Raw genomic sequence first — 13,079 nt, 5'->3', positions numbered from 1 at the left:
TCTATCGATCAACTCTGTACCGTGTCCTTGGGAGTCTCTGCCCCATTGGCATCGTCTTCATCACCCTCCTCTTCTTCTATGTCCTCTTCTGCTTCTTCAGCCTCTTCTTCTTCTACTTCATTTTCCTGTTCGCCATCTTCCACATCTTCCTCTTCGTCTTCATCTTCCTCCTCCTCTTCCTCAACCTCAGGCTGTTCTGGCGGATACTCTTCACCACCCTCATTATCCCACACTATATTAAATCTGGTGACTCTTGGTTTTTCCGCTAAAATATTACGCACAACGTGCTCCACCTGGACCTTGGCTGGTGGGTTCTCTCGCAATTCCTCCAGGTCATATTCGTTGTTTACATAGTATCCCACTCGTACAAATTCACGGTCTGCGTATGAACAACTCAAAAGAATCACAGTGACACTCACCAATTCACTTGCTGGAATAAGATCTGGCGATGGTGGATCTGCTTGGAACAAAAACTTGTTCACACCAACTGGCACTGGTCCAACAAGAATCAGGTCCAATTCCTGGTCGTGATCCAAAGAACGCGACGACCCCACGTACGTGAGTTTCCATTCCAAATCCTCCTTCAAAGGTTCCAAGCACTCAAACGTTATCTCAAACTCATATGGATCAGAAAACTTGGCCGGGTTATTCAACACTTCTACTCCAAGTAGGGATACGATGGACATTGGTAAAGGTTACAACTTGGTTAAAGACGCGCGGTGGAATTACATAAGTGTTGCCAATTATTTCACCAAATCTCAAAAATCTCAACTACAGGAAAATGGGAGACCAGCCTGGAATTGGGCAGACGCCGCCTTTAAATATGGAGGACCAGCGGCACGGGGTCACGCAAAACTTGACTTCCGACCTATATCTGCAATCGAACACGGAGATAAATCAATCTATGCAGCCAGGGTTGCCAAAAGTCCAAAGAGACATGCATATGCATGCACTGCTGGTGTTACCACTGCAGGTATTACCACTGCATCAAGATGTGCATATTCCCAAGAATGAAATGCAAGGAATGCCGCAGGTGCATGAACAGGACGCAGAACGTCAAGATGTAGAGGAGGGGCATCAAGAGGGAGACACCTCCGATTACTATGCCCTCCTCGAAAACCTTCAAAAACAATTTAATGAATCCTACAATGTGTCGGTCGAACTATTTGAAGCTGAGCAGGCCCAGCGACAAACCATGAACTTTTATCAACGTCGCAATAATGCGCTATTGGAATTGTTATCTAATATAGAGTCTGAGCCCGATACCAACATCTTGGAATTGACGAAAAACCGGATTGAAAATATGGCTCAGATGAATCCAGCATTGAGCCTGGTACTTGAGCCTCTCATGAAAGAAGACGTTCCGCTCAAACATGCTCACAAAATCAATATGTTCATACATGAAGGAATACTGGAAATACCCAACGAAGGCCTCGAAAATTACGAACGAAATCCCCAGGATCTCGAACCTTGGGCGTGCCGTCACATGCCTCATCTAACCAACTCGCGGTATCGCAAACGGTTCATTGCACACAACGCACATAAATAGTATGTTTACTTCAATCCAGAATTTTTCCGCTCTCTTTTCACCAAACTCTCCAACACTTTTGTATCAAGAAAAAGTTCAAAAACAAACTTTCTTGTTGGAAGTGCAAACTTGCTCTTGTCGATAAGCTTGATAACCTCTAAGAACAAGCTGATATCTCCAAATACTCGCCCGGTAGGTCCTGTCTTGATGAGCATCAACTCCTTGCGTGCTCTTCTCTCTATACGGCCGAGAAGCGAACCCAAGTTGCTAATGAGCACCAAAACCTTCTGTTTGACATGCTCAAAATCAGCATATTCATCGTTGTCTACAAACTCCAAACTTTCTTGTCCTCCACTGTATAGTGCGTAGTAGTTGGCATCGCGATACGGATTTTCAATATCCACCTTCATGACGCTAATGTCCAACGGAAAGCACAAGCTCTGAGGACGATTGTGTGAGTCAATCGTAGATACCCATTTGTTCTCGTCAAGAATCTCAATACCTTCAACCGTGGATGCGATCCTCCCGAGCTGCAAAAACACGATTCCTCGAATCTGCCACACGGGAGATTTTTCAAATAGCTCGAGAATCACAGAAATAATCGTCTTGTCAATGCTACTATTTTCACACAGATCAAAAAGCTGAATCCCGTACTCAGACAGAGAAATGTCACCAATTATCCAAAGATTTTGTTTTAATTTCCTCAACGCAGTGTTGTCAAAGTGACCACCTTCGATCAACGATCGTGCCATTATTTTTGTTTCCTGGAGTATTCTTTCAAGGTACATTTTTGCGGGCCCGTTCTGAAAGTAATGGAGGCCATCTTCAGTCTGCAACAAATCGGTCAAAAAATGGTGAGGAATGACATCGTGCAGAACAGTATGACTGAACGGAAAGAAACAGCCCCACAAGATTTCTTCAATTTTGTCGAGATGATTGGAGTCGATTGCCTTGAGTGTGTTCTGTAGTTCTCTGTCCACATATCCATCGTCGTGGAGATAACGGAACCCGTTCGGAGTGTTCAAGAAATGAATCAAGAGCTTGCGGCCGAACTCGTGAGTTTGGAGAATTCTCACTGATGGTCGATATTCGATGATTCGATCGAGCTTCAGATACTCGTTTTCTTGTGAAAACCGATACAACCATTCGATAGCGTGGTTTGAAATATCCTTGTTGAAATCGTAAACCTTGTCCACTAGAATTCGTATACTCAAATCTTCACATTCTTCTGCTTTCAATAAACCCGGAACCACATTTTCCATCAAGTACATGCGGACCTTGTTATTGGAGATAGAGACACTCTTGATCAAAAGAATTCTCGCTTGACTGTCAAGTCTATAATTGAGCCTTGATAACAAATTAACAAGAAGATAGTTGTTGGACTCGTCTGAGACGCTGCCATCGACGATATTTTGCAAGATATTGAAGATCTGCCACTGCTCAAGAATACGTACTCCAAACGGATTGTCCGACAAGACGCCTATGAAACGCAAGTATCCGAAACTGAGGGTGGTTTCAAGACGCTTACGCAGAAGAATGGGTTCTTTGGCATTGATTCCACTGTACTGGTCCACCTGAGCGAGCGCTTCAGCCAATTGTGGTAGGAGCTTGCTGCTTGCCAAGTAGCGAATTCCCGCATCAAAGCTGAGGAGAACCTCAAGCAACTGACATCCCACAGTTACATATCTTTTGGCATTTTTGGCGGTCGTTGGCACACCGCAAAACCGATATTTGAAGGGACGATAAAACGAAAACACCCGTTTCAAAAACCTGGGGCTCTTTTCAATGTCATCAAACCGTTTTGGATTGCGCAAACATCCTTTAATCATGGTGGAGAGCAAAGTCCAGTTCCACTCTTCGTATTCCTTGACGGTCAAAACCCGTGTATTCGTAACCATCAACTTGAACTCGGAGTCGTCTAGATTATAACATGCCTCGTTATCAATGGCTTTCACATATGGTTTGACATCTTGCAGTTTACGGGTAACTTGCTTGCGAGCCCTTTTTTCAATCATCACGGTAGCCGTGAGCTCTGGGTTGGCTGGAAGAAGATCGTATCCATTTAGAATATCTGTTGGAATCAAGGTTGTTGCCATGTGGTAAATATGATAAAGAAGTAACGAAGCTTTTTCCGAAGTTTTGTCTCTGGCTGCTACAAGGTCAGCTAGAAGAGGCATGATACCACAACGAACAAAGATCATTACAAGCAAACCCAAATAGTGATTAACAAAACCATGCTGTAAGCTTGTGGGCTCCAATTCCGTATACGCAAAGCGAGAAGATCCGGTTCGAAGTTTTGTGTGCATAACGTTGAGAACCGAACCGACCGACGACGATTCAAGCCAAGGTAGTGCTCGAATGCGAAGGACATCAAATATAATGTCCATTATGACGCCCCGAAGTTTGGGGCTTCGTTTCTGGAGGTTATGGACCAAGTCCCCAATGAAACGAAAGTTATGATGTGAAACACTCAAAAGTCCAGTCCAATTTTTGAGGAGAACGGTGATTAAAAATGCAATTTTTTGAAGCTTTGCGGTGGGGATTCGGCGGTCGTCTGCGCCTGAGTCGATTGGGCTCATAAACGAAAGCAACGAGGTAAGGTCCTGCCCCCCTCGCAAGTATTTTCGGGATTCGGCGCAGTCTAACGTTTTAAGAAGCACCATTATACACATGCAAGCGGCCTCAGTTTCTCCATCGAGCATGGTTTGGATCATGAACTGGAATCCACCGGCATGGAACACGAGTTCTGGTTTGGCGAGCGCCAATTCGCAGACGGTTTCGACGCCGGCAAACATGAACGAAGACGAAACGTCCTGTTCATCGCCCAGTTCCACCACGGCAATAATGCTCTTCACCACTCCAATGGAGAGGTTATCGATGCCCCGGGGGATGGTGGTGAACTCGCGCACGAGTTTTAGAGCTTGTTCTTTTTCCACGAGCGTGTTTGACGTTGACATGGTAATGATGATGAAGATGAGAATCTTGAATTGCACCACCAACGAAAGTCCGTCGTTATCGATGATAGAGTAGCGTAAGATTCGGTAGCCTGTAGCTCGCACCTCCAGGACCAGATGGTAGAACATGAACTGGATTCGCGTGAGTAAATGTTTCATGACGATGTCTTCTTTTAAACCGGGATATTGACGAAGAAGTAGTATGAGATCGTTACCTTTGGTGACTATTGAAAGTGAATCTGTCAGGTCTTTAATAAATGCAAATGACTGTAGAAGGTCGCTAAGGATCCAGGTGGGACTTTCATGGGGCGGACTATCGGAAATGGCGGCATCAAAGTCGTGGGAAGAATTGTTGAATTTTATGGAATCGATGCTATTTATATTGAGGCTGTCGATGGAATTAAGGGTGGCGCTTCGATTCCGGTCTGCTGCAGAAAAGGACGGATCTCGGGATGCCGGGTGGATGGCGGAGGGGGATGCAAGGCCGGACGCACCACGGGGTTTGTTGATGGAGAAGGAGTGGTTGCGGGTGATTCCGGGGGTACTTTGGGTCGGAATTACCGACCAAGATTGGGACCGGGATCGCATAAGTTATATTGGTGCAGCATAAAGCGGTGTATGCGGGTGGTATGCAGGGGCGACACGACGACACGACAAAAACCACGACACAACAACGATGACGACATTATCTCAAACTGTCAAGAGCTCTTACCTGCAGTACGTTTTCCATCACACTCCACGATCTGTTTGTATGCAGCCCATCTGTCTGCATCTGCACTCCATGCATCTCAATATGCGGCTCCTGATTGGGCGACGTCGTGGCGCACATGCACCCTCCTCCCCCAACCCCCAACCATCACGCAACCATCACGCAACCCAATCCACTCTTCCTTCGCTGCTGCTCCGCGCCACCCCCCCCCCACTTCCCCTACACTTCCGCCCCCTCCCTCGCACGGCACTTCCCCGTCCCCCCCCCACTTATCGCATGGCCCGCGCACGACTTGTGACCGGCCTGCATCCACGGCGCCGTCCGGCACTTATCTCAGCCAGGCGATCCTTGCGTAATTAAATAGTTCTTGTTTATCGAAAACTCGACTGTGTTGCCCAAAATTTAACGGCATGGCCACCAAGAACAGACTATCGCTCTTTTCCTTGGGACTTGCTTTGCCTCGAGGTGAAGACGATGCCGAATCGTTGGTTTCGGCCGTCGGCCCAAAACAGGTTTCCAACATAAATGGCCAGTTATCGTCTCCGATGAATCTGCCCAGTGTCGGAAGTGGCCCAGGAGCAGTTTCCCGCTTCCGAGGACTCGGCAGAACCGATTTTTGAGCGGTCGGTTCAAAATGTTCAGCCGGCTCCGGAAGTCACAGAACAACCACGGTGTAGCCGTTGTAATGTCAATCGGTCTCGTAGCTGTACTCACAACTCGTCGATCTCGTTGCTGGGTCAGTTTTTCAAAAACGAGGACTGTATTCCTCCGGCGTTGGATGCCTCCACCCAGATCCTCTCCAACAAAAACACCAATCTCGACGACGTGGAAATGGTGTATTCCAACCGGCGAAACTCGCTGGTAGTGGGACTCAATGCTGCTCTCGGCCGCCCCTTTGCCCCGTCTCGGAAAAACTCGGCGCTTTCCATCCACAGCCAACTGCAGTTTCTGCCACTGACTCTCGACTCCCCGGTTTCTCCCCCACGCCTCAACCAGTCCCGGTCGTCGTTGAGCTTCTACTCGTATGCCGATATGGTCAATAACGACGAAACATGGAAATCGCCGCCAGGGCGCCCTGGTTTCAGACAACTGGTGTCGCATTCGATGGTGCCCACCACGAAAAAATTGGCCCTGACTAGTCGAGTGCCTACCATGACCTCTCTCAAGTCTGCTCCCGTGCGCCATATGTCCATCAAGGACCGGCCCCAAAGCAACTTGAATAATTACTTGATTTCGCCCGACTCGTCCGACTCGGAAGACGTCCTCCACCGCAAGTCTGTTTCTTCCGATAACGAAAGCTTGGTTTCAAGTACTATTGGTGATTGTCTCCGGCGCACCACCACCGAGATCAACGGCAACTAACCACCACCGAAAACCACCTCCAATCCGAAAACCAAAGCCGAAAACCAACCCCCAAAAACCGGCCTCATACTGCTGCCTCTGCAGCGTACTTTCTCTTCCAGACACTCCAACTTTTTCCATCTTTTCCACTACACCTCTGTCACTACCAACTTCCTTCCACTATGTATTTTATCTAGTTTACAAACACTTGGGTTCATATCGCTGTTTTTCCTTAACTTGTTGAAGCATTCAGCGACTAATTTCAAAGTCTGGCATTCAGTCTTCGTTAACCTTCTTTACAAATAATTCTTCCGGTTGGCAGTCCTGATAAACCGCTTGGCCTGCCACTCGATATCGCTATCCTTGTTGTCGATCAACCCCAACCGAACCTCATAAAGCTTCATTTCAAATCGTGGTCCCACTTCACTGAGCTCAACACTGTCTTTTGTTCGTACATATACATGGTGTCTCACGGTTATAAAGTCGTCATTATTGACAAATGTGATAACTCTGGAACTATCTTTTTTAGCTCCAGGCGGAAACAAATGCTTGAGAATTTGTACCACTCTCTGTCCGAGCGGCGTGGTAAAGTTTTCAAAAATTAAATGTGGATATGCCTCGGAAATATTACCAAGATTGGGCAAATCATGACGAAGTTTGACATTGTGCAATGAGAACATGGCGGTTGGTCCATGGGGAAAATGCGAGATTGTGAGCGACGTGGGAACCCCTCGGTGCTCGTGAAGCACCACCATGTCAGTCATATTGACTTTTTTGCAAGACTCCACGAGTTCTGGAACAATGTAGTTTCCCCGGTTGAGTTTCACCGATTGCGGAAAAAATAGTTTCATCTCTTTGGCGAACTGAAGAAGTTTTACCGATGGACTTCTCGACGTTGTCACAATCACCTTGGGCTCCGCAATGCCGCTGAGCGCAGAATACTCGTCATCGACATTCACCTGCTCACTTTCATCGAAAATGAAATCTTTTCGAAGCTGTTCATCTTCGGCCAAATCTTTCGAAAGCGGTTTTCCTGAAGCCAAAGCTGCCTTCAACTGCCGGCGTTTCTCGGCGAGCTTCGATTCCTGGAGCTGTACCGACTTGCGGTAGAGAAACTCTCTTCTTTCTCGGGCCTGTTTTCTGATCATTTCCGTCTGCTGCACAGATGCACAAATATGTAAGATGCGATGAGATACATGTCGCATGTCGCGCACAATAATCCGATATGTGGGTTATATGCAGGTGTCAATGCTGCAATTTCAACTTCAAGACATGTCTTCCATCTCGTATCCCGTGGTACTGTTGCGTGAGCGACGTCTACGCAAGCCTGAGGTATTGGAGCCACGGCGAGTGAATATCCGTGTGAAAGGATTGTCTGCAATGGTAGCTGAACGCTCCAAAGTTTGCTCACGGCGAAGAGCATGGCTCTCTTGTACTCGGTCTCTTCTTTCCATTTGCTTATCTGGAAGCATAATGGCACGATCCAAGGAGTACGGGAGGCCTCTGTGACGACCTCGGATCATCATAGCGATGATAACGAGTTTGGAAAGTGTGGTAAATTTGCCGGACAACGAGGTATTTACGTCCGGATAACCCAACGACATACCCACGGTTCCATAGGCACTGATGACTTCAAAGAGAACCGAGAACACCGAGAACCGGAAATCGTCGTTGTCGAGTTTTCCGCCTTCGGCAATGCAGATAATGAACAAACCCAAGAAAATAAACCACAAATCAAACGACAATTGGTTTCGCAAATGGGCCCCAACAAAGTTTTGCGGTGAGTCGTCATTGGCTTCTTCGTGGTTTTCGTCTCGCAAGTACACTCCCAACGACTGCTCTTCGTAGACATTAGTTCTTCTGATAGAAATGGCCAACGGTAACACCGAGATGTACATCATCAACATGTAACTGACCTGGACTGCCGAGTGAAGTTTGGAGAGATCTAGCACGGAAAACCCAGCGGTTCTCGTACTGAAAGCCTGGAAAAGCCCGTCCATCACCCGGTACCCCACTGGGTACGAGCTCAAGTACTTATTGTGCAAATCGAGCACCACGAACAAAATCAAGTCCACGGCGTTGAGAACCACAAGGATAAAAAACAACCACCAAGTTGGTACCGAAGGAAATAAAAGCGTGAAACAACGACGAGGATGGTCGAGAAGAAACCCTAGCGACTCCTTGTACAACGAGAGCGGTTTGGCAAACTTGAACATGATCCAAATGATGAACCGTAAAAGCACCGGGAACCCAGTATTTCCAATCACGATGAAAAAACTCATAACGATCAACACGAACAACGACCGGTCAAAGCTTGCCATTGAGTTTGCTGTGAGCGTAAGACCCAAATCGTTGAAGGCAGATTGTGCTGTGAATATAGCCCACCAAGTTGGGTTGATTCCCTGGGCTCGAAGAATTTCTTGGTAGTTGGGTCTCTTGGAAATATAGATCCACATCATTGCAAGTGCGATCAAATGGTACCCAACGTAGTAAACGACAATAATCTTGATGAGAAGCTTGACTGCCCGGTACTCCACTCCTCCAAGCTCATCTTTTTGTTCGTCGGTCAAATGCACAAAAGTCGAATTCCGGCCCACCGTGGGAACCCACGACAAGTAGTTGGTGCTCATGGTTCGCCCCAAACCGAACTCGTCGTCGGACTCGGACTCGGACTCGGGTCTTGTGCTGGCGTTGGTGAAATTTCGAACCATTCCGGACGACGTGAGTCGACGCAACTGTTTTCTGAATCGTCGTCGGTGGTCGTTATGGGCTTCGCCCGCCTCCATTCTCTCGTCTATGCCCAAATCCCGCTCGCTGGCGTCGTCGTCCGTCACGGCGTAGTCCAGATGATGGCCAGTTTCGTCCTCGGAATCAATACTTTCGTCGTCGTCATTTTCGTCATTTTCGTCATTTTCCTCCAGCGCTATCAGCAGCGCCAGCATGCGCCGACGGTGCCGGGGACTTCCCGAGTTGCTGAACGTCTTGCGGAGCATCAGCCACTGCGATCTCCGTCTTTTGCGCTTCCAATCCTTGATGGGAGATTTGTTAACGTTGAACTGGATTTGCAGCCGCTTGGTGTAAATCGGGTTAGCAGCGTCGTTTTCGATTTCTCCGGGCGACTTGATGATGAGCACGTCGTCGTCGTCTCCTCCACCATCACCTCCGTCGTGGTGGTTATTTTGAAGCATGGCAATCGACCGGTACATGTCGGACGGCTCCACGGCCACTTTTCGAGGTTGCGGAAGATTTCCAAACCGGATTCCAGCCGACGTTTCGGGGTGGTTTTCGTCGTCGTCACTGGGCTCACTGTAGTGCTCTGCGTTTCCGGTGGACTCAGAAGAAGGCAACGAAGTTTCTCCGTGGTTCGGTTCATGAGCAGATTTTTCCGTAGGATCAACACTCGTAATAGGAGTATTCACTCTTGTAGTACCAGCGTTTCGAGACGAGTCGGTGCCGGTATTTCTTGTGGACTCGTTTGTGCGGGTCCGGGCCGCCAAAGTGGCATTTCGTCGCATCTTAAAGTCGAGTTTCAGCCGTTCTTTTATTCCGTCAAAATACCGCTCAAAAAAGAAAAGCCGCCAGAACAACAACGAACCGTGGATAAAGATGGGCGTCGTCACCATCGTCACGAGATACGCTATGATTTGCTGGTACAATTTGATGTTATTGATGTCAACAGTGTTGAGACCAGCCTGGGTCGAAGCTCCTCCACTCAAGAACAAAACGTCAATATACCGCATGTTGTGGACCGGGTACATCAACACCAGCCCCAAAAACACCCAGAATATGATATACGTGTAGTGAGCAGCTTTGAAATTGGGAATCACGAATGAAACGTATGGGTAAAGAGCCAGAGCCACCTTGCTTATAAAGTTACGCACTGCCATTCCTAATGGTGTTTCCGGCTGGTGGACTCGGAGTCTGCTTGGAAACCAAGCCATGGCGACTAGAAGTGGGTATTAGGCCGGGAAATGGGGAGTAAAATATTTCTGAAGCAAAGCTACTCAAACTTCAACAGCCGCGGTGTTTGGGTGCCCAGCCACGATGCGCCCAACGGGCGCTGAAAAATTGAGTTTTTGTATATTTGTTCTTGATTATTGTGTTATTTGAATTTAGCTACTGTTGGTTTTGGACTTCTTTCTCTCCTGCTTCTTTACAGCTTTTTCTCGCATACTTTCACCATAATAAATGAGCACCAATGCGCACCCAAGTCCACTCCAGAGCACAAATGCGCTAATTGTGCATGTCCATCCGACTCCTATGCGTTCTACGCTCCTCAAACAAGTTGCAGACGCAACTGCTGCCGCCAAATATCGGGTAAAATAGCTGCTGGCGATGGCCAGACCACCAATTTGCGGCATAGAATCGACGCAGTACACATTAATTGCCGGAAAAATACACACCTGCGCAGCTCCACATAGAAACATAAAGATTATTGGCACCGCCATGCCTCCCTTAGCCTTTTCAATGGACCAGCCATAGATTAATATCGATACCGGATAAACTATTCCGAGCGGAATAATCACCTGCCGAATTCGATCTTCCGGAACCCGTTTTCCTCTTTTAGCAATCCATTTTTTCACCACCGAGTCGGCCCATTTTCCTCCAAAAAAGCTTCCAACAAGAAACCCCATCCCTGGAGCCAAATAGAATAGCCCACTATAGATAGGTTTCTCCAAATGAAACCGAGGATCCACCACATACCGAATAGGTGTGAGAAGCGAGTACATTGTAAACAAAATTGTAATGGTGATATAGCCGTCAATGGCCAAATTGGGATACTTGAGTGCTCCCATAACGCTGAAAGGATTAATAGGAATCCAAACAAATTTTTTCCCCGGATTATCTTTATGAATTTCTTCAAGAACCAATTGATGCCGGGTTTGTGCCAGAGTTTCCGGCAAAAATATGAATGCTGGAACAAATACTCCGAATCCTATGCCTGCAAGGACCCAAAAAATAATTCTCCACGACGTATAATTGACAATAATTCCTCCGCCAACACTACCAAATGCGGTTCCTAGTTGTGCTCCGGAAATAATCCATGCCATATAAGTTCCCCGACGAACCGGAGGATACAAGTCTCCAACAATATGGCCCCCAATGCTAAAAAAGGAAGTTCCAAAAAGTGCTGTCAACGATCTAAAAATGTAAAACATGGTGAGATTCACCGAAACGGCCACCAAAATCGTGCATACCGAAAACAAGAAAGCACATACCAAAAACGTAATTCTCCGGCCGTAAATATCGGAGATAGGAGAGAAAATGCATGGTGAAAGTGACATGAAAACGCAATATACTGCACTGGAAATATTGATAACTTCTCCGGTGGTATTGAATCTTGCAGCAATTTCTGGCACTGCTGGTAAAAATGCCAACCCGGAAAGAGGAGAAAGAAACCCTGATGACGCCGCGATAACAACACACAAGTTTTTCTTGGACTCGGAAAACCGAGTAAAGTTGGCGTTGTTAGAAATCGACTCTCGAGTCTTTGTCTTTGCAGCATCAACTCCTGCAGCATTTTCGAGATCATCCGATTTTTGTGCAGATTGTGATGCATATGGTGGTTCCGAATGTTCTTCCGAAACCTCACTTATTTTTGAAGCCGAAGACCGTCGTGACTGGATTCTCGAGATTTGTCGAGATACCGCTTCATCTGCCACATTACTGAGTTCTATGGGAATAGCCTCGTGGTAGTTGGGGTGAGAGATGTCATCGGACTCTAAAGATGACAACGAATGAGTGGTCATCAAGAAATAAAAAGTAATGAAAGAATCTATGAGACAACCATATGTAGTTTTGTAGCAAATCGCGGGGCCGGCATTTATATATATCGGAGTAGATATGACACATTGGCGTGCGGCTGAAGTGCGGAGGGCCGGATCTCGGCCTTTTCGGAGCCGGAAGAGAAGTGGGGAAAGAAGAAAAGAGAAAAGAGAAGTAGAGAGAAGAGAAATGAAAAGATAAAAGGAGTATGAGCAGCTGAAGTAGGAGAGTCTGGAGAATTTATACGCTAATTCAACCAATTGCATATTTTTGAAAATTGATATTTTTGGAAAAATGAAAAATTGAAAAATGAGAAATGAGAGATGAAAATTTGTGAAAATATAGTATTGCTCAATTGCAATTCACCAAACAGATTACGCACAGCACTTCAGAACCTGTTTATTTCATTTTCTTTTCTTTTCCCTTGCCTTGAGATGGCACCCAGTGCACCCACCCAGACACCACATGCACCATCACTGACGTAGTCTCATCGCGAAAAAATTCTGCCATCTATTTAAACTTGTGATTTCGGCGCGGATTCTTTTTCTCTCTCTTCTCTCTTCTCTCTCATCAACATTTTCAGCCACTTCCCGGTGATCAAAAAGTAAGTGTTGGTGAGAGAGTGTAGTGCTCTATAACTCTCTGAACCTTCTAGTACATTTTGCCACTTTACTTTTTGGCAATTTTCATCTCGTGTGCTCATCACTTTTGCATCACTTTGTGCTCATTTGTGCTCATGATTTCGATTCTGCTCATAGCATTCGCAGTGCGAATTTCCATT

The 13,079-nt window shown here is 46.7% G+C and overlaps 8 protein-coding genes across 8 annotated transcripts; 2 read left to right on the top strand and 6 right to left on the bottom strand. All coding sequences in view use genetic code 12, as the record gives it.

Annotated features, from left to right (window-relative positions):
- Window positions 1-8: 8 nt before the first annotated feature.
- Window positions 9-686, bottom strand: ASF1 (nucleosome assembly factor; the record flags this gene model as incomplete). Its single annotated transcript, XM_001486267.1, has 1 exon — window positions 9-686. The coding sequence occupies one exon, from the start codon at window positions 684-686 to the stop codon at window positions 9-11; it is 678 nt and encodes a 225-aa protein (XP_001486317.2).
- A 95-nt stretch (window positions 687-781) lies between these two features.
- On the top strand, window positions 782-1,549 carry PGUG_01987 (uncharacterized protein; the record flags this gene model as incomplete). Its single annotated transcript, XM_001486266.1, has 1 exon — window positions 782-1,549. The coding sequence occupies one exon, from the start codon at window positions 782-784 to the stop codon at window positions 1,547-1,549; it is 768 nt and encodes a 255-aa protein (XP_001486316.2).
- A 5-nt stretch (window positions 1,550-1,554) lies between these two features.
- TSC11 (TORC2 complex subunit) lies at window positions 1,555-5,070 on the bottom strand (the record flags this gene model as incomplete). Its single annotated transcript, XM_001486265.1, has 1 exon — window positions 1,555-5,070. One exon carries the CDS (start codon window positions 5,068-5,070, stop codon window positions 1,555-1,557), a length of 3,516 nt encoding a protein of 1,171 aa, XP_001486315.2.
- A 523-nt stretch (window positions 5,071-5,593) lies between these two features.
- On the bottom strand, window positions 5,594-6,376 carry PGUG_01985 (uncharacterized protein; the record flags this gene model as incomplete). Its single annotated transcript, XM_001486263.1, has 1 exon — window positions 5,594-6,376. One exon carries the CDS (start codon window positions 6,374-6,376, stop codon window positions 5,594-5,596), a length of 783 nt encoding a protein of 260 aa, XP_001486313.2.
- PGUG_01984 (uncharacterized protein) lies at window positions 6,023-6,553 on the top strand (the record flags this gene model as incomplete). The annotated part of the gene is made up of 1 exon (XM_001486264.1): window positions 6,023-6,553. One exon carries the CDS (start codon window positions 6,023-6,025, stop codon window positions 6,551-6,553), a length of 531 nt encoding a protein of 176 aa, XP_001486314.2.
- Window positions 6,554-6,828: 275 nt separating this feature from the next.
- On the bottom strand, window positions 6,829-7,737 carry IMP4 (snoRNA-binding rRNA-processing protein; the record flags this gene model as incomplete). The annotated part of the gene is made up of 1 exon (XM_001486262.1): window positions 6,829-7,737. The coding sequence occupies one exon, from the start codon at window positions 7,735-7,737 to the stop codon at window positions 6,829-6,831; it is 909 nt and encodes a 302-aa protein (XP_001486312.1).
- Window positions 7,738-7,797: 60 nt separating this feature from the next.
- TRK1 (Trk1p) lies at window positions 7,798-10,473 on the bottom strand (the record flags this gene model as incomplete). Its single annotated transcript, XM_001486261.1, has 1 exon — window positions 7,798-10,473. The coding sequence occupies one exon, from the start codon at window positions 10,471-10,473 to the stop codon at window positions 7,798-7,800; it is 2,676 nt and encodes an 891-aa protein (XP_001486311.2).
- A 171-nt stretch (window positions 10,474-10,644) lies between these two features.
- Window positions 10,645-12,564, bottom strand: PGUG_01981 (uncharacterized protein; the record flags this gene model as incomplete). Its single annotated transcript, XM_001486260.1, has 1 exon — window positions 10,645-12,564. The coding sequence occupies one exon, from the start codon at window positions 12,562-12,564 to the stop codon at window positions 10,645-10,647; it is 1,920 nt and encodes a 639-aa protein (XP_001486310.2).
- Between the last annotated feature and the right edge of the window lie 515 nt (window positions 12,565-13,079).

Source organism: Meyerozyma guilliermondii, genomic scaffold (genome assembly GCF_000149425.1).
Source record: "Meyerozyma guilliermondii ATCC 6260 scaffold_2 genomic scaffold, whole genome shotgun sequence".
Lineage (NCBI taxonomy): Eukaryota > Fungi > Ascomycota > Pichiomycetes > Serinales > Debaryomycetaceae > Meyerozyma > Meyerozyma guilliermondii.
Note: the sequence above shows the minus strand (reverse complement) of the source record. Positions and strands in the feature narration are given on the sequence as shown.